Here is a 20,436-nt window from a genome sequence, read left to right as displayed (position 1 = left end):
TGTTCTTCAGGTTTGTTTTTTTCCCCACAGAATTAATAAAGACAGACATGGTTTGAAAAGACACTTTGAAATTGTATTATTTGTCTTAAAATTTGAAGATGCAATGACCAATGGAATGCAAAGAGCAGGTAATTGATAAAATCACAAGGTTTAAAAATATCTATGTAGTCCTCTTTGATAGCAATGAATTAATCAATATATTATACAGTAGCATGTGGTAAATATATACTGCAGTTCACAATAAACATAAACATCCACAAATAAACAGTACCTCTTGTGAAAAAGAACAGATAAACAGTAATAAACAAATCATCAGTATTTTACTGTAAAAGCAGACACATAATAGCTTCTTAGTATTTTTACGAACAAACTTGTAAATTTCAGCAACAGCAAGATACCATCAACGTTCTGGTCATATGGTAACCCTGCTGCCAGCTGTTCACTGTTGACAGAAAAATCTTTTGATGGTGTAGGAAAGATCCAGGCATCATGCTATGCACATAATTTTGTCAGGAGCAGGCAGTTTTGATTTTTACAAAAGTGTTAAAACATAAGGAAACAAATCTCTACAAATATAAAATTACAACAATTTAACCTAAAAAAAAATTGAAAATAATAATAAAATGACCAAAAAGGTTTGGCTCAGGACTGTCTCATGTGGAACTCTATTTTGTCCTTTTTGTATTGATGCCAGAAGGCTCGCCAGCATCCTCTGGCCCCCGTTTCATTGATCTGATGGGTTTAGTCACTAGAAGAAGAACCAAGACTAATTAGAAATCAACAATAATAAAACAAGAGAAACGCAAAAAGATTGTAATTTACTGTCTGCCCTTATTCCCAGGTCAGCAAACATACCAAGTTCTCTTTCAATCTCCTCCAGCTGCTTCTTTTTCTCCTCCATATCTTGTTTATTCTGCAGCATCTGAGGAGACCTCATCTTTTCTAAGTGTTCCTGACGTTCTTTTTCTGCGCTGTCTCTCTTTTGCACAGCTGTACGGTACTGTCTGAGCAGGTCTATGGATCAAAGAAAAAAAAAGAGAAGTAAAGTTAAAACACAATCTGATTGACCACAAAAATAAACTTAAAATATGACTATGAGAGATGTTACCTATTTGTTCCTGAAGTGTGTGGTAATCCTGTGGGAGGGGGGCTCCAAACATTAGTGATGTGTTTGTCTGTGGGGCTTTGTTCTGTGCCCCTCCAAACTTGCCCTTGCCACTGATCCTGTCCCCCTCCCTGGTCAGTATGGTGGGACAGGGTATCTTGTTCTGCACCACCTGTGAGAAACATCATATTTAGAGGAAATACAACCATGAGCCAGTTACTTTGTGGCCCTGCTCTGTCAACAAGCATCACTCACCGTGCGCCTGTATTTGTTTCCAGAGTCCAGGTCATCAATCAGAATAGTGTCTCCGAGGATGTTTTTAAACACTGCAAAGTAAGCACAAGCAGGAAACTTTCAGACTCATAACTCCAATGTGTTTGCTGCTTAAAAAAACTGAGAAACAATTAAAGAGGAATTAAGAGCTTATTTGAGATGGTTATTGATACATTTTGTATCTTGAAACCAAGTATACCATACTTTATATCTGAAAAAAATAGATGGAACCAACTTTTACCTAAGAAAAAGAAAACCCCACACTGCAGAAAATCATTACTAAATATTAAAAAAAAAATCTCTTTAGGGAGGTGAAAGGGGCCTAATTTCTGCTCCAGTGATTCCCCCCTCCGCGAGGAACCCCTCAAACCCCATGACGTTGGATCCCAGGTGGAACCATTTACCGAAACCTCAACAGGAGCGGCGAGGGCATGAAGGAAAAACCCCAACAACAGCAAACACAGAGAGACCTGGAAGCCTCTAGAAAACCACAGAAATCCTGAACGTGTACTATAAATCTGTGGTTAAAAAATAAAACAAATAGGCAATGTTGCACTGAGCATGAGGAAATCCATTTAAGACAGCTCACCAATGTCACAGCTCTCCTTGTTGTGGGGGTAAATCAGGAGGTCTCTGGCGTAGACTGGGTTCCCAGGGGGATTAAAGAGTATGTGTCCGTTTCTTATGTGAGGCAGAGGTCTGCAAGCAATTCACATTTTAGCAGAGACACTGCAGAGATGGTCTGAATTTTTGCTCCAAAACAAGCAAAATCAAACCTTGTTCACAGCTTTGTTTTAAGGGACCACAATACAAGTCTTACATCTTAAAACACCACTTAAATTAACACTTTTTATCACCCTATATTGTCCAAGTTTTCCCAAGTAGGTATTGATTTACATAAAATTTCCAGTGGTTTGGAATGTATCTGATTGGATAAATGAAAGCAAGATTTAATTGTAGGTATCCTTGTTGCTTAGTTTTAGACAGCCTGTGCAAGATGGTGCTGCACAAGATATTTAAATTACTGTTGTTGGAAGGCCTGGGATAGACTATAATCACAGACACACAGGATATATCATCAGGAAATCTACTAAGACACCAGCAACAAAACTGAAATGAATGATGGTGCATGAAGGTACAGTATGAACAAGGTGCACTGTGCTCTGGAACCCAAACATTAAAATGAACTTTTCAGTGTCACAAAAGATCTATTATATATTTTTTTTTTTTAAATGTAGGTGTACCTGTTTAACGGTGACACAAATATGCTGTCAAGGGCCATGACCTGCTGCCTGCCCTGCGTGTCCTTATAGATCCTCTGTGCTGCTTCTGTTGTTTTGGTGATGACACAATCCATGTCACCCCTGATGTGCCAGGAAATAACTCTTGCAGCATCATCATCCAGCACACAGGCCAAGTGACCAACCTGCATTCAGAAGGAAAAGGGTAAAAATACAAAGCTCTGGAAAATAAACTTAAATGAGCTTGTTTTCCAGTTGTCTTTGTTGTACCCTTGTCTTTCCCCACTCAACTCAAACTCACACATCAGCCCAAACATTGCTTGGACACATCTGCATGCAGGTCACTGGTTTTTGACATTTATAAGGCTCTAAGCCAATATGAAGGTGACATTACCATTCCCAAAACATCCTGCTGTCCCCTGAAGTTGTCACGGATGGAGCAGACTCTTCTCGGTATTTTCAGAATCTCATCAGCTTGTATGGTTTTGTCATTTAGGAGTCTGTCAATATCTGGGATCTACAAAGAATAAAAAAATATACAAATGAACCAATAAATATATATAGATGAGATCAGAGCTTCTACATGTACAGAGGTGAAGTGGAAATAGAATTGAAAACGTACAGATAGAGGTTTTACTATTCCCATGTTCCTACTATTGAGCACATTTCTGAGCTCAGTCTCTTTGTGATTTGCAGTCAGTTCTTGATCTGGTAAGGAGGGAATATTTTCAATTAGAGAGGATTCACAAATAATATACACAAACAAACATGGCAGTATCCTGCTCAGAGAGTTGACAAGTGTGTATAAAGAAAAGAGAGAGAAAACGAAATCTTACCTGTCAGCAATTTAAGTACATCTTTGTAACCAGTCAAGAGGTCATTATGTGCAGTGACAGCAACAGTCAGCTCAGTTTTCTTTTTTAACAGCTCACGCATTTTCTGTTGGTTTACTGCATCTAAATCGGAAAAAGATACAAACAACAGACAAACTTTAAAAAGTTACATAAAGTAAACTGAAAATCAAATGCCAACAGCAGGTTTTTTTTGATTCTTCAGAATAACAGGGATACTTTTTCTACAAAGAAAGGTTCCTCTTTAAATGCAATCTTTAATTGAACTATATTGTATTATTATTATTTAAGAAACACATACCTCAAAACCTGAGTAAATAACACCACTAAGGGTAAGATAAAAAAAATTGATGAATGAAGAGTTTATTTACTCAAAGGCTGCACAAGTCTACTTTAAAACCTTTAACACCTCATCAAATGTGAAATATGAGTCATTGTTTTATAATATCATACCATTGTAAAAGTGAAAGGTGAGCCCAAAAGGAGCCAGGGGCTTGGGAACCATTGGCACTTCAGGTTTGAAGAGGAGGGTGTAAACACTGCCAACATCACCAGGGCTATTCTCCATGATGGTCAATCTCTGTGGACAGTGAGAGTACAGTTATCATATGTGGAGCCATGAAATGTCAAACTAAATCTTGTCCTACGAGGAATGGTCACTCACAGTGATGTGGACTTTTCCATCTGTCAGGCCAATTTCACATCTGTTGGCTTTGCCCTCAAACAGAGGGATGTTACTTTTGCCACTCAAGCTTGTTATAGAAATGACCACCTTTCCACCCAGATCCTGCCCTGCTGGGTTTCCATATGCATCCTGGAATCAATCAAGGTGACTCAGTTAAGTAAGGGTATATATACCAGATAATAAACCATCAAATCTACAGCTTGAAAATTAATATATCTGACTGGAAAGCTTAGAAAGTTCCTGATCAATCAATGACGAGCTCACCATTATTCTCAGGGTCATATTCTTCACCAAGGTTCGGTTAGCAACATCCTTAGAGCAGGAAACGACTGGGGCGGGTGGCTCGGAGTCAGGTCTCAGTTTGACAGGATGATTGGCTACTACATTTATAGGAATCTAGGAGGCAGGAAACAGTGCTGGGGTCAGTCATTTCTCTCAGTGATTATGACCAACAAACCTCAACAACAACAATGAGCAACCACTTTCCTGTTGAAAGGATGGGGGACAATATGGATACTGTCTCCATAAGCTTTGAGTATGTGAAGATCAAATGTCAGGTGTCTGGAAGTAAATTGTTTTACAGAATTTTGGTTCAACCAACCTCATCACTGAACAGAACTTTTGTATTGCTGATGGACAGAGAAAACTGGATGGTGTACCTTCCAGCACGTTCTGGGATCTCTTTATCTCTGCAGTGAAAAAGGAATATTTACAAATTTACTATACAGACATGAGACTGGTATTGATCTTCTTAGCTAATTCTACATGAGAAAAGTGAGAGAGCTAATTTCTCGAAATGTCAAACTATTCCTTTGAACATCCTACAAGAGCTAAGACAAAACAGACAGACAGGATGTGAAAGCATCTTACCTGAAGTGAAAACAGTCTTTTCTCTCATTCTCCATGGGCTTACTACATCTCAGCCTAGTGACCTAGAAAAGTAGAATATAATTCAACAAATTTTAGTTTCCAGAAAAGCAAATAAAAATCCCCTCTGTCTGTTAGTAAATCACTCACTTTTGGTTGAGGTGCTGTTTCTGTTGGTACTCCCTCCCACAGCAACATGAGTGCAGCAGCTGGGTTAAAAGTTGTCATCGGGCTACCGTCATCAGACACCACAGTCACAAAGAACACTAGACAGACACACAGCTGCTTTTAGTTTGCTGAGACAGAGACTAAAACCAGTTGTACGAAGAAAGAAGGGATACAAATGCAAACCTGGGAAGGTGCCTCCAGCAGGAAACCTGGCCAAGGTGTTATACTCCACTGCCAGGCTGACAGGTTTGTTGGGATCAGGTAGAACAGTGAAGTTCACTGATGGACCAGGGATGGGTTTGTTGTTGAGGGAACAGTTAAACTCTAGCTGATAGTACCCCCTAGTGGAACAAAAAGGTAACATCACTCTTACTAGTAACTGGTGGGACATCACTGATGTGAGATATAGTTTATTAATTATTGTATTTTTTGTAATAATTGTTTTAATTAGAAAAGGTGACACTCACTTTGGTCCACTCACACTGGTAACTGTGAAAGAGGCTTTTCCTTCTGCGTCCACTGGTTGTGAAGTAACAGCTGTCGTCACCTAAACAATAAGATGAGATTCCTCCAGTTACGTCATTCTGCACAACTCATATGTTCCTGACCTTTAGTGACTTTTTAATAAAGTTTACATGTACAGGGTTTGGCCTGTTTATATTCCTTGTCAAGCTGACCTTCAGTGCTGGCGGAGAAGATCTCAATTCTACCACAACCCTCTTGTCTGGAGAGGGGTTTCCCCACATGTCAAACACTTGGACGAGGAATGGTGTGGGGATGCCGTGGTCATTTAACACCTGCAAAGGCTTGTGTAAAAAAAAGAAAGAAGTCAGGCCTGCTGAACATAAGACTGTGTAACACAGCTGGAAGCAAGAAGCAGCAAAACTTTTTCTTACCTGCTTAGGTCCGCTGACTAGTTTAAGCTCCGCAGGGTCTCCAGGGTTCACTTTGACCATGACTGATGCTACATAGCCCTGGTAAGTGAAGCAAATCTCTCTGATGCCTGGAGTCCCAGACGGGAAACATATTCCTGTCACCTCGACAGAGCTGCTACTCTCCTGATTTCAACACACAGAGTGACAAGGTTTATATCAACAGGTATTCACATCTTTTACTTCAATAAAAAAAACTAGTCCCATATGAAAATATTATGAGTATGAGCAGCAAGATATACTTAACATCTGAAAAATAAAAGTGCTCATTATGCAGAGTGGCCCTTGTCAGCATTGTAGTTATATATATTTTGTTTAACTGAGTATTTTCCATTATTGTTTTGTCTGTATATAAGAAATTAATTCTGATAAGGATATTTTTGTGTTATCACAGATGCAAAAACATGAATGTAATATTCAGTGTTTCAGCTGGATGAGGTGGAGGTGATTTTAATTATTTTTATGGCTGCTAGATAGTTACATCTATTGTATAACACTGCATTTTATTTTACAGATGACAAGACAATGTATTATTCTGACAATTGATTAATTATTTAAATCATTTTTTCAAGCCAAAAAATCTCAATGCTGCTGCTTTTCCTTGTCTTACATTAGAGCAATATATATATTCTATTATGGCAAAATGAATATTTTTGGGTATAGGAAATAACATTTAATAATGTCGCCTAGTACTCATGGACATGGTATTTTTGTTTTCTTCTTTCCAATATTTTATAGACAAAATTAAGAAAATGAATCGCTGATGAAATATACTGGAGTAAAAAAGCAGCAAAAAATTTAAATACTTAGGTAAAGTACACAGACTTAAAAATTGTGCAGGACATCACTTAGTTATAAAGGAAAATCAAGTTTCAACATTTTTAAAGTCAAGTTTCCATTTACATTTGTGTATCTCTGTTCCCACCTGCCATTTGAAAGTGACAGCCGATTTGTCCAGGCCCTCATCTTTCACAGTCATGTGTTTCACACAGGCAGAGGTTAGCGAATTGGTTGCATTGTCGTACTGGTCCACAAGCTCCAAGCCTGTATGAGGAAAACGTTGTGTGTCATCTAGGTTAAAACCATATCCCAAAAAATGTAATTATGGCATGATCAAGTTCATACTCACGGATGTTTCCAGATAGGGTTTCACCCAGCTTCACTGCATTTTGGAGCAGAGTTGCTTTCAGCTTTTTTGGTTCATCTGGACGAGGTCTACAAATAAAACAAGCAGGGATGCAGACTTTTGCTTTTTTGCTGAGAGCAAGGTGTGAAGAGATACCACTCTCATATCTGTCTATAAGAAGCCATAGCCAGGAGTAAGTTAGCTTAGAATAGCATAAACAAAAAGAGAGGGGAAACTGCTAGCCAAACAAATAGAAATATAAAGTGTTAATTTGTGAGATTCAGAGGTGGTAGTAGGTAAATTCTGCAAGCTAAGCAAACCAGCTTTGTAGCTTTATATTTAGCAGACATGTGAGTGGTATCGATCGCAAATAAGCATATTTCACAAAATGAACTTTTCCTTTAAGACTGCAAACACTGAATCACAGCTTTGAGTTGAGTATGAGGCTTACACTATAGTAAAGGAAACAGACACACTCTGGTCTTGGTAGGACACCTGGTAGAAGCGCTTTTCATGCACATGTATGGGCACCATTATGTCCGGCAGCTTCCCCTGCACCAGATCTTTTAGATCAATATCTGCTTTCCAGTTAACCTTAAACAAAAACAGAGTGACCGATGAAAAGTCAGTGATGAGCTGAGCAAAAATTCAAATACAATGGCTGCTAAATGTCTGATTTATTGCAGCAGTGTGGTTTGTTTTCTCACCACACCCAAACTGCTGGCAAGAATCTCCATAATATGATATGAAACAGTGAGCAAAACAATAGGAAGACAACTCATTGAATATGCTAGGCTCACCTTGATCATAGAGGCTATTTCAGCAGTGGGAGGTACTGCTCTGCCAGCCTCATCATACAGCTTATAGAACAGGTTCTCCAGTGAGCCTCCAGCCAGCCATTCTATCTTTTCATTGTTCTTCAGCACCAGATTCTCATCATCTTGACTGCAGATCTTTATCAGGGAGACCCTTGAGCTGGGCATCACCTTTAGCTCCCTAAAGACCAACGGTATTCTCCTCTGACTCTGGTAGGAAAACAAAGACGGGATGGAGACATTATGAACGTTTTTTATCAGATACATTAGACAGAAAACTTGAAGTATTTATCCTTTTACTTACAGGCATCCAAAATTTAACTTTGAGCTTTTCTGGTTCTCCCTCGATTATTTTCAGGTTTATGGGCTTTGTCACAAGCTGTCCTGCTCCTGTGCTGCAGTCAATTGTTGCAGGTGGAAGCTCCTGAACCTGGAAATCCACATAGGCAGGGAAGAGGATAAAACAATTGACACATTAAATCATTTATTCAGGTTTAATCACATTATACTATTCAGAAGAGAAGAGAAAGAAGGATAGTTAGAGGATTTGAATTAGAAAGATAAGACTGTACAAAAGGAGCACAAACTGACACATAACATATACTTTGCCTTGCCTAGAAGAAAAAACGAAAAGTATGAAGTTTTCTGCATAAAATTACAACATTTCCTAAAAAAAAATATATATTAATCAAACCGAAATGTATATTACAAAAACCAAAGCAGAACAAAGTGTCTTCTGTTAAGGATTGTTTCTTTTAAGTTAGCAACAGCTATTCTGACCACATGTGTGTCTTGTTTCCTGGAATGAAAGACAACATTGTTTTTCCTGTATTCTATTAAAATGATGACAAGCACTAAGATGCCTTTCACTGAAATTTAATGGTTCCCACTGGGAGTTTTTCTTGAGTTGGTAAAAACACAAGATAAACTCTGGCGACACCAGACCAACAACACTCCCATGAGACCCACAGCCCTCCTGCTGAACTAGAAGAAGTGAAATACTGCTATAAAAAACAGACACCACATTTTTCAGCAAGTCTGCTCAGTCAGGATTCAGGTTTCTCATGAGTTAAGTTGGACTGATACCACAGATACTCCTGTGCTACTCTGTCTGATGTAACAGGGCAGTGAAATATGGTCTGATTAATCAAAATGTTTCCCACACCCATACCTGGCAGTAAACTATCTCTTTGGGCTGAGCAGTGATGTTTCCAGCTTCATCATGAATTTCAACATTGAACCTGACAGGATTTCCATTCTCTACTATGATTGGGTCTTCTTTTGTCTTCACATGGAGAGAATGTGGATTACCTGAAAAACATTATAAAGCATCTGAGAAACCACTGAATGTTTCCTCAGCTGTCTCAACTTTTATATAATGATTCTTACCTTAATGTTAGTAGCCAACAGATTAACATTAAGATGACATTTGCTCTGACACTATGGCTGAAATACCTCTTGAGAGCCATTTGACTCTCTTTCTACACCAAAACCTACACCAGGCTGTGTGTGCTCAGCCTGCTCTAAAACAAATATAACAATTAATGCCATGTTCCTCTTTTAATCAATCTATTGATTTTTTATTCTATAAAATCAGAAAATAGAGAGACCAACTGGCGAAACCTTAAATATATTTAATTTGCAGCAGATTACTGATTGTTACTGATTTGCATATTGTTTCAGCTCAGCTGTTATTTCCTCCATCAAAACAACTCCCTCACAAAGGTTCTTATTATGAGTATCTAATTGTAATTTATTGTTTTAAATGAATACATGCATTCTTACCAGGGAGCAGACTGATCTTCAAAGTCTGCGTGTCTTTTTTCAGACCGGTCAGGGTCACCTTCAGGTCATATGTCTGTAAAATAAAATACTGGATGGTTAAAAGTCAGAGGATTGATGAGGAAGAGGAAGTGATGTGTGTTTTTTGTAACTATATATGTAATACCAGTTGTGATTTTACTGCATTTGTGAAACTTAAGTCGTTGTCGAAATCACTCTATTGGATCTTTGTCTGGTAGACAAGCAGAGTCTTCTGAGAGGAAATTCATGTTTTTCTAACCTTGGGTTGTTGGTAATTCAAGACTTTTCCTCTTGCTTTGACCCCTTTGATGATGAACTTGGTCCCACTGCTGTCCACTGTGTCATAGCTCAGACGCAGGTCACTAAGTAATGACAATGATACAGTTACAGCGACTGCCACATCTTGCCAATAAGACATGACAACATTTATGATAAACCTTTCCATGATTTAGCTGATGAAAGCTTACAGAAAGTTACATAAAACATGCTGATTAAAAAAAATGCATCAGAGCAGCATTTCAAGCCATAAAAAACAAAACTAGTGTTTTAAAACAACAGTTGTTTTACGTATAAAGTGAAGTGGCCCACCTGCATGTGAGTACTGGCTGGAGATTAGGAAGAGGCATTGTTAAGTTGCCGTAACGATCTTTTAGCTGCAGAGGAATGTCAAATGGCACCCCTACGCGAAGAGTGGAACTCGCAACACCCATATCGAAACTCTCAGCATTACCCTCTGAGGAGGATAAAAGAAGCAGAAGTGTTTGATTAGGGTATTCAGAAAGGATAATAAACATGAGAGTAAACACACGTGCTCCAGTTCTCCTTACCTTTGATGGTGAACTTGAGTTTGTAGCTTGGAAGGTTTCTGTCTCCAAAGACGGTGGCATCAGTGTCACTTATGGTGGTGTTCAAGAACAGTGTGTACTTCCCTGGGTTGGTCAGATTCTCTGCCAAAGGTGAGATGTTTGCAAAACTAATATATGATCTTTTATCAGATAAAAACCAGGCCATCTAAGAAGTAACTGATAAAAAAAAAAAAAAAAAAAAAAAGACAAATAAAAAGAAACATACCCATTTTCTTGAACCAGAAACCGTACTTTGGTGAGTGCTGGGCAACAAAAGTGACAACCTCTACATTGTTTGTAGGACCTTTAAGAGTAAAATACAGGATTTTGCTTTTATGAATCCAATCATCTGGTTTAACTTAAGAGGTTTAGACGACTGTTTCTTTTGTAACACTGATGATCTTACCATGTTGAACTATTTTGAGCTTGACACTCAGTTTTATCACTATCTGTCTCACTGTTGGCATCCTGGACATTGACTCTCCTTTCTTGTTCAGTATTTCGATTTTGAGCGGCCCTGAAATATCAAAGTAAAAACACAAAACACACAGAATGACGTTTAGGCTCCATGAAAAAGACATAACTGATGACTGGTGTGTGAACTGGTGTGATGTGCAGACAATGCCACATTTTACCAAATGGAGACCCAGCCAGACAAACAGCATTCTCTGGCCAGAGGTTACCATCTGGCCAGTCCACTTTTAGTATATGTGGGAGCCTGGAACAACAAAATATCATTTACTTGAGCTGATGAAGTCCCATCAGGGAAATAGACACAGTGACACTAATTATTTTTCAACAGATAACCCTCATAACCATGCCTTGTATCAGTCATGCACTGCAGACATATTAGAAGCCTGTAGCATAAGAGCATTTCCTTTAACTGCTTACTCACTTGGCGATATCATTTTCAATGCTTTTCTTGATGGCTTCATCACTGACGGTCCTGTCAAGCTTTGAGATAGGTATGATCTTGGTCATCTCATGAAGTCCTTTGGGTTCCTAGGAAGCAGATTTGTTTGTGAATGTAAAATGCATGTAAAATACAAACTCACCAAGACTGGCAGCAACTGCAGCCTCAAGTCTTGAAAAGTGAAAAGGTCTCTTCTGAGCTTTGTTAATCTAGACTTTTCTCTTTTCTTACCCAAAGGATCCTCTCCAAATCTGTCTAATTGGATAGAGTGCATTTTGCAGATTTTCAGTGGGTTCAGTTCTGGAGTTTTGCTTGGTCACGATTTACGGACAGACACTTTTTCACCCCCAACAATCCTGATACACCTCTACCGCTCATTAGAAAAATTAAATAAGGCTGCACAAGGTGACTACTTTGTCAAGGATGGCAGCCAAATTTAAATTAGGTACATTTTTTGCTTGTTATAAGTGCAGTCTCTGAACTTTTTGATTGCACATCAATAGCCCTCAAGCAGTTAGCTCTAGTTTCAAGATTTAAAAAAAAAACAAACTTTGTTAAACATAAACTCCATAATTCCTTCCTTACTAGAGACACTTCAACCTGTCCTCCAGTGGCAAAAACATCTTGGTTATGATTTCCATACAGCAAAAATCGAACCACAGTACCATGATGAATGGGCTGCGTTCTCTGAGACTTCACCTGTACAAAGAAGTGGGTAGGTGTCAGTATACAGTTGAATACCATATAGTCAGAATACACGACGCATGTACACATATAGTGTATACTCAAAAAAACAAAAACAAATTGATGCTCACAAGTTGGCCTGTTTTGTATATTTTGCCGTCCAACTGGATGGCGGAGAACGTTGCCCAGGGATGTGTTTTTTTCTTAGCTTGCTGATCTGTTCGAGTTATGATCTCCTGAAAGCCCAGGAATTTCACTTGCTTGTCCAAGTTCTCATGACAGTGTTTTAGCCACTGCGTGAAGTCCTTCTGAATGTTAGTTCTTTGCCCCTGTGGAAAGTTTAAGCTTTTTAACTCAGAGAAATGGCTTGAGGCTGCATTAAAAGAGGAGAGGACAGACTCTAGGACAAGCGTGTTCACTGGTGTTTTAACTCAGTTTTGGTCACCACCAAAACCTCCTGACTTTAAATGACTAGATACACAACTTTCATCAACATTAACTGGTTTACTTAAACTCATTGTCTATTTGTGATGAGCAGGTAGGGTAAACTTGCCTTTCCATTAATTCCAGCAGCTGCATATGTGGAGGCTGCTGAATGCTGTGAGACTCAAGCATACAGTTTATGTGTGGACTGAAGAAGCATGCTAACTTCAGCTGAAGAGAAGAACTCATAAAACTAGAAGTAAAACTGTGGTGTTTGTTTCCCCAACTAGAAACAGCTTCAATCTCACAGTCAAACTTTTAGATGTTGGCCTGTTCTAATTTGTTCTAGTCATCAAAGAGCCTGATAGAAAAAAAAATGTTTATGATCACCTGTCTGTTAACAACGCGTGTGAAGATAGTTTCCTTGTTCCTCATTTTCAGCTCCAGGTCCACGAAGGTGAGCTTGTTTGTGCTGACCTGGAATCTGTCGTCTGTGAACAGGACCCCTGAAAATCGACTGTAACACTCTTTAGGCAGAGGTTCTCTATCTTTATTTGCTCCTTTAATGGGCCAGGCACACCAATCAAACCTGTAATAAATGCACAAGACATAAGAAGACCAACAAACACTTACACAAGACAGTGAGAGGGAGCAGTAGGAGAAGTGGAATGGTTTGCTTTTGTGTCTCTTGCTAGCAGCAGCTTGCATCTTGTAAGGGAATAGTTGACATTTTGAGAAATATGATGATTTGCTGTCTTGTTAAGAGTTAGATGAGAAGATTGGCACCATCCACATATAATGTATAAATGCTTAATATGGAGCTGGAGCCCAGAGTTAATTAACTTAGCTTAGCCTAAAGAGCCTTTATTGGTCTGTTAAAATGCACAAATATTCAGGTTAATGGCAGCAGGTGTGCTGTGAGATAGGCATTTAAAATGAGTGATGAAAGTTAGTGGCATAAAGGGTTGTCATATTCAAATATCCAACACAAAACATCTTAACAAGCTGCAAATATGTGTTCAATGTACTGCAAAACAGCTGAAAAGCAGACACTCCATTTCTGAAACATTCCCTGCAGACACTGAAACAGTGTAGCTGAAACGTGGCACAGCCAGGTCCTGGGACAACAGGGGCTAACTTGGCTCTGTCCGAGGTTTAAACAAGAGAGAAACAGGAGTGTCTGGTACAGCTAGCGGCCCTTTGAGGCTTTACTTAGGCACAGTGGTAGTTTGAGCTAAGTGTTAATGCCAGCATGCTATCATGTTCACAATGTCAATGTAAGCATACTGATGTTTAGGTAGGTATAACATTTACCATGTTCAGCCATCTTACTGTAATTAAAGTACACCATCCCGCTGGTTGTGCTGTTCAACTGAATTTTCTAACATAAAAGAGTAACCAAAACTTGTAAACTTTTACAGTCTCTGTATTAAATTAATAATTAATATTCTTACAAAGTTAATCTGGAATAAATAATGTAACAAAATAATTAAAAGTATTTACTCATGTACTCTGGTGTAAGGTATGAGCCGTCCATTCCAGAAGCACTCAAAGATCGGCCTCTTTCCTCTTGCTTGATGCTGGACTCCAGACTCATTATCGTCATCCTCGTCATCAGGAAGTGCTAATAAGAACCAAAATAAAACCCACAATCTGATCCAAAGCTCTAGTGTGTCATAAAGCAGGCTCAGTATTTGAACATTTAAATACCTTGCACAGCATTTGGGTCTTGAGGGTAAGTCTCCTTGTCATAGAGGAAAGGATGATACCGAATCACCCCCTCCACCGTGCCAGTGTCTAGTCCAGGTGCTGACCTTAAACTCAAACGTGTCTGCAGCAGCATTTATGTACAGAGTCTGCATGTCATCGTCAACCTCCCTGAGATTCATCACACGCGGACATCTGGAAGGCTTTTCTTGCAAGGTGACCTGATTAAAAGAGAAGAGTCAAATGGTAATTTTGCCATAAGGAGGATGTGGACAAGTTGACATCCCTCAACAGCTTTACCTGAATGTCAATTTTAGACAGATGATTTGAGTTTGCAGCGTTGTTACTCATGTCATTTCCATTAACTCCATGGATGTAATAGTGATATATGTGACTGAAAAATGGACAAAAGATAACTTTTTAATAAAAAAAAATCAATCATTGGAAATCAAACTTGGGGATTAAATTTGGGATGGTGTGGATGAATGAACTTACGCTAGCTCTCTGGTCCACGCTTGAAAATCCTGTTTCAAAAAGGTGATATGTTCAGGTAAGATTCCTGTGATGACCACAGCTGTGAAGCTTTCCTTCCCATATTCCTCAGCGATTAAGGAGTGGAGGAAGCGCTCATCATTGTTATTCACATGTGAGGAGTCACCAGGCTGCAGGAAAAGGACAAAACATCACACAGGAGATAGACGGCAGAGATGTTAACATGGAGAATATGCTAACAAAGAATCATGACACCTTTTTTTAAAGTTATACTTAGAAATACAATCATGTTATCTGAACACAGGCTTTTGAAAGAGAGTATTTACCTTCCTTTTTCTGATGATCCCACTGTAAATATCCTCTCTGTTCTTCTCCTTTCTCTCAAAATCCTCCTTCGACAGAACCAGCTCATGAACATCTGGGGAGTTCCTGGCTTTGCTGATCATCTAGTTAATTAGAAAAAAATTACCTGTTTTTAAACCACAGTGCCAACAACTCCCCCATTTTGCAACATCTGTTTTGGACAAAAAAAACTTTTTGAGCACAGGAAACCCTCACAGATTCACAATTAATTTCCCTGCTGCTATTGCTACTTTATTTTATTTTTCAGTACTCAGGTCTCACTTGTAAATGAGATCTCAATCTCAACGTGACTTCCTGATTAAATAAAGTAGATATGAGCCCTGAGAAACTCCTGTTGGTTAAACTGGACTCTCTCTTTGTTAGTGTCTCTGACAATGTGGTAATGCTGCATTCTTAACTATTTTCACCAAACACTTACCCTGGCTGAGTGCCCGATGTAGAAAACAGCCTGTTTTCCTCCAACCCCAAAGTAGGATATATCACTGTTGAGACTACGAGGGACAGGATCAGGCCGAACATACCCCTCATGCTTACTGTGACAAAGATAAAACAAAAAACAAAGATAAATTATTTTCAGATGCTGAAAAATAAGATATCACACTGGCAGCAGAGGTTAGGGGATAATCATTTCCAATTTAAAGATTTAAAGTAACACACACCAACCTTATGAGCGTGCTGTTTGCCCTGGTAAATTTAGAGAGTCTGTACACTGCCCAGTTATTGAGCTGCTTAGAGGTCATCCCACATCCGTTATCTAGGACAACCACTGCAGGTTTCCCATTGCTTTCATCAAAAAGCTGGAAAACAGTGAGAGATCTTAGTCACTTTGGATATGACATGTGCACGTGGTAAACAAATATGCATATATATATATAATACATAAATAAATTATATGCAAAATTATATGCAGCTGCATAACCTGCATAACCAACCATTCGTAGCTCTATCGTCCTCATTCCTGTGTTTTTAGCTGTGGCTGACAGAGCGTTGTCGATCAGCTCAGCAAACGCGTAGGCTGGTAAAATATAACAAACATAGGAAGTTTTTAGTGATACTATGCAGTTTAATCTTTCTGTTCACCTCAAGTATACTAACCTGAGTAATTAATAACTTTTTTTAAAAAAAGCACTTACGTAATGGTTTCTGGCCCTCACTAGCGTAGTACTCATACATGCCACTCCTGATCAACGTATCATAATGAGGAATAAACATGATTGGCTCCTCCGTTGACACTGGTAGAACTTGGTCCTCCTGTTGCAGTAAGTATATTGTACTGCCATCTTGAAGTTCCTCTGTAATAAAAAATGGAGAATCACTGTCTTATCAGATGTAAATACTGACTCATAAGATGATCTGACAGTCAAGACTGAACACTGACAGTCATAATCACAACAAATTCAGAACAAAGTCAGAAAAACTTGGGTTACAGGTGATAATATTTACAGGACAAACTAACAATAGTTTAAAATGCATTTATTTAATTTTCTCATCCATAATTTATGGAAGCATATTGTTTACTTTTGCACCAACAAGGACTGATTTACTCACCAAATTTGTCAAAATCCAGGACCGTTCTGTCTGTGGTGACCAACACAAATATTTCATGTGGATTGATTTCAAATTCCTGTGCAAAAAAAAAAGACCAATCACTTAATTGAGAAAATAATCGTGGGAGGGGGAGTAGTCTGTAAGAGTCCAAAGAGGGAGAAAAGGGGAATGATAAAAGAAAAGGAGTGAGATAGCTGAAAGATAACTAGCAAGGCTGCATGCCTCTGCCAACCAGTCAAGTTGACTCATAATATAGGTGGTTGAAGATTTTGAAGGAATTTAAGAAAAGGTATTTAGTGTATTTTATCATAATTAGTGCTGGAAATGTTGAGCTGTGGCAAAAAACTTGTTTTGTGAAGTCACAGTGACATTGACCTTTGACCACCAAAATCTAAAATCATCAAAAATCAACTCATCCTTAAGTCCAAGTGAATGCTTGTGTAAAATTTGAGGAATATTCCCTCAAGGCGTCCTTGTGATATGAAAATGGGATGGACAGATGTATATACAGGACATACAACCCAAAAACATAATACCTGTGTGATGCTGTTCAACTGTATTGTGTTATACTGAGAGGGAGACGTGATAATAGGCAGACCTATTAAACTGGCAACTGAATGTACGCCATCTGTTGTTTGTTTCATAGGAGTATCACTAGTATTAATGACAGCATAATAGTATTTTTAACACTTAATATTACATCATTTAACAAAAGACAGATGGAAAAATTTCTAAAGAACAAAGTTCTTAGAGAATGTATTTCTGGATCAACTTAATGAGAGAACACAGGGAGCGGTACAATCATTACATTAAAGTGACCTTAATGCAATGCCATGTGGCCAGAATACACCCAGTTAACAGTAATGCAGTTTCATACAACATCCACACTTTCATGAAGGTTATAATCAGCTTTATATAGTGTTTCAGTGATGTTTTGAAACTCCAGGAAGATTTTCCAAATGCCATCGCTGCCACAGAAAGGAGGTGCAGGGCAACAGATGGTGCCAAACTGGTCACATGACCCCAAAGGCGCATTTCTGCAGCCCATACATTGAACTATATACATCTTATCTACATACCCAGGGAGTTATCACATGTTGCCTTGGTTGTTGTTTACACCCCTGCTCCCCCTGCTAACCTAGCAACCTTTTGTTACATCATCCACTCTGTTGCAGAGATACTCCAGACTCCACACACCTGATCTCCTCATGATCTCCTGGGACTTCAATCACTTAACAGTGGACAAGACTCTCCTCACTTCGATCACTTACTGTGTATTTATTATTTCTATTTTATAGTAGTTTTCACTTTTTTACTTATTTATTTCCTCTTTCAGAACTGTGTTCTGAGCAATTGCAAAAAAAAGGCATTTTCATCAACTAGACAATACTCTACAATATGTCAGACATAACAGTAGGTTAGTCCCTCTCAACAAATTACAACATAATAATTCACACCCACAACAGACTATAATGCAAGACTCCAGCAATAAATTCTAACTTCATAAAGACTGTAATTATTTCAGGAGGGAGTTCACTTTTGGTTGAAGTTTTGGTTGCTGTAGTTTGTGATGCTGTTCAGCTGCTGGAGTTTCAACAAAAACTGAACATTAAAATGTGCTATCTGTATTAGAACCCTTTAGTTTTATCGAGGCAGACCGGTTAAACTGGAAACTGCGTGCATGTGATCTATCGTCATAACATTAAAGTAACCTTAATGGAAAGACTCATGGCCAGAGTGCTCCTTTCATCTATGGCCAGTTTTGTTTCCTGGAGGCAAATGAAAGAAGTATAACACATCTACACCCAGTGGCCGTTTTATTAGCCACACCTAGTGAAAACTAATGCAGGTTCATACAACAGCCCTGTGATAACTGCCTCTTTCATGAGTGTTATAATGTTCAGTTTCATGAATTTCAGTGTTTTAATTCATTCAGTTTGTTGGTCAGACAAAAAAAGATATAATGATGTCACCTTATGATTCTATAAAAATCTGATGGATGTTCTCAATTAATTACCCAAGGTGACACTTTGACAATGCATGTTATGTCCAACAGCAGTCCAAACCTCAGAATTATTAGAAGTAAATTTAAATTAATGACATTATATGTTTTGTTGGGTAGTTTAAGCTATAACAAATCATCACATTTAATAAGCTCTCCACTAGTTTTAACTTTCACGCAACCAAATATTGATGCTGTGTGGTATAAATACACTTCTATCACATCAAGAAGCTATTTGATCCTGCATAAATAACTCAGTGCTGCAGATCTTGATAAATATAGCTTGAGGGCTGAAATAGCATTTTTTTTAAATTTCTATTTTGAACCCAGTTTTTAATTGGGTTCAGGAAATCTGCAAGTTACAGCTTATTCCACATGTTCGGACAAAATATTTACCTCAGCTGCACTCTATATTATTTCACAATTTCAAACTTTTCTCAACTCATTTCTGGCATCATTAACTTATAGCATTATCAAAACAATAAAGCAAGTTATTGCATAATGGACTGCAACATACCCATAAATATATAAGAGTGCAATCATAATCAATTTCATCACATGATAGTGAGATCATGGAGCCCTGCTCTATTGGAAAGGGCCTAGAGGAAGAGGCCAGCTGTCAGAAGACAACCTACACTAATGGAATAAGTGATCCTGGCCATAATTGAGTTTGGCCACAATTTGTTCACATCACCAAAGTGCTAGGAGGTCAAAGATGAGTTGTTTTGCGATGACCCTCAAGGACCCACAAATTTGTACTTATGTAGAGTATTTGAGAAAATGTACTCACTTACATTTAACCAATGCTTACTTGTCTTTAACCAAGATATAAGTGAAAAACAAAAAATTAACTAAATTCAAATTCAAGCCTGCTAATCACTACGACGTGCTTAAGCTTTCTGACCACTCTGTATTACAAATCTTAATTAGTAAACTAATTAACTGCAGCTGTGAGATAAACGTCGAAATAAAGACGAAAAATTCAAATTTAAGGCCAACTGATTTTGAAACATGCTAAAACTTTTAGACCTCCATCGTAGACAGTCTATTACCTTAAAAACTGACCCCCAAACCAAAATAAAGTAAGATAACATTACCCTTTGCAAAATTTGAAGGAAGTAATTGAAGTCCCAACCACTTGTGTTCCAGTGAGGTCCCGGTAACCTTTTTATTTTCGAAGCGGCCGTCATAAACATAGATTTTTCTCGGCCCAATTTGATTTCCCCGAGAGGTCCCACAATAAGGACGCTGAACGCCCGTGTTAAACATCTTTGCTACATAAAATACGTTAAAGTTTGCGGTGGTTAGTGGCGATATCGCGGGTTTACACTTCTTGTATCTCAGTCACATACCCTTTCAATCTGTAGATTTCCCTCCCCCGTATCGCTTTCTTCATGCTGCGTTCGCGTCACAGCGTTTAAACCGAAATTACGTCCAACCGCCGGGCCGACTCGGTGAAATAAACTGCTGGAAGAAATGCACCGCCGCTGGCATTTACATAAAATAAAACCCAATTCAATCACTTCAACTAATTTTTGTAGGAGCTATACAATAAGGTTAACCACCTTGGTACAATACGTAAACATTCCCAAG

At 38.5% G+C, this 20,436-nt stretch overlaps 1 protein-coding gene across 1 annotated transcript; it reads right to left on the bottom strand.

Annotated features, from left to right (window-relative positions):
* Positions 1–51: 51 nt before the first annotated feature.
* smchd1 (structural maintenance of chromosomes flexible hinge domain containing 1) lies at positions 52–20,189 on the bottom strand. The gene is given in 49 exon segments (XM_018693653.2): positions 52–748; positions 856–1,014; positions 1,109–1,277; positions 1,361–1,431; positions 1,968–2,077; positions 2,623–2,804; positions 3,014–3,136; positions 3,242–3,327; positions 3,456–3,575; positions 3,924–4,050; positions 4,135–4,284; positions 4,420–4,551; positions 4,757–4,844; positions 5,026–5,087; positions 5,173–5,288; positions 5,374–5,531; positions 5,658–5,737; positions 5,868–5,996; positions 6,087–6,248; positions 7,048–7,166; positions 7,252–7,337; positions 7,700–7,842; positions 8,049–8,273; positions 8,368–8,493; positions 9,235–9,374; positions 9,849–9,921; positions 10,126–10,228; positions 10,455–10,599; positions 10,694–10,813; positions 10,938–11,015; positions 11,118–11,228; positions 11,347–11,429; positions 11,607–11,713; positions 12,210–12,323; positions 12,440–12,637; positions 13,122–13,320; positions 14,235–14,355; positions 14,442–14,535; positions 14,537–14,659; positions 14,739–14,832; positions 14,934–15,100; positions 15,257–15,376; positions 15,712–15,826; positions 15,957–16,090; positions 16,226–16,308; positions 16,427–16,585; positions 16,842–16,917; positions 19,941–19,985; positions 19,987–20,189. Coding segments are annotated over 49 exon segments (5,934 nt in total). The 5' UTR covers positions 20,113–20,189; the 3' UTR covers positions 52–665.
* Between the last annotated feature and the right edge of the window lie 247 nt (positions 20,190–20,436).

The sequence above is a fragment of the Lates calcarifer genome, linkage group LG24 (assembly GCF_001640805.2).
Source record: "Lates calcarifer isolate ASB-BC8 linkage group LG24, TLL_Latcal_v3, whole genome shotgun sequence".
NCBI classification, from domain to species: domain Eukaryota; kingdom Metazoa; phylum Chordata; class Actinopteri; family Centropomidae; genus Lates; species Lates calcarifer.
The sequence above is the reverse complement of the archived record's forward strand: the minus strand, read 5'-3'. Positions and strand labels throughout refer to the sequence as shown.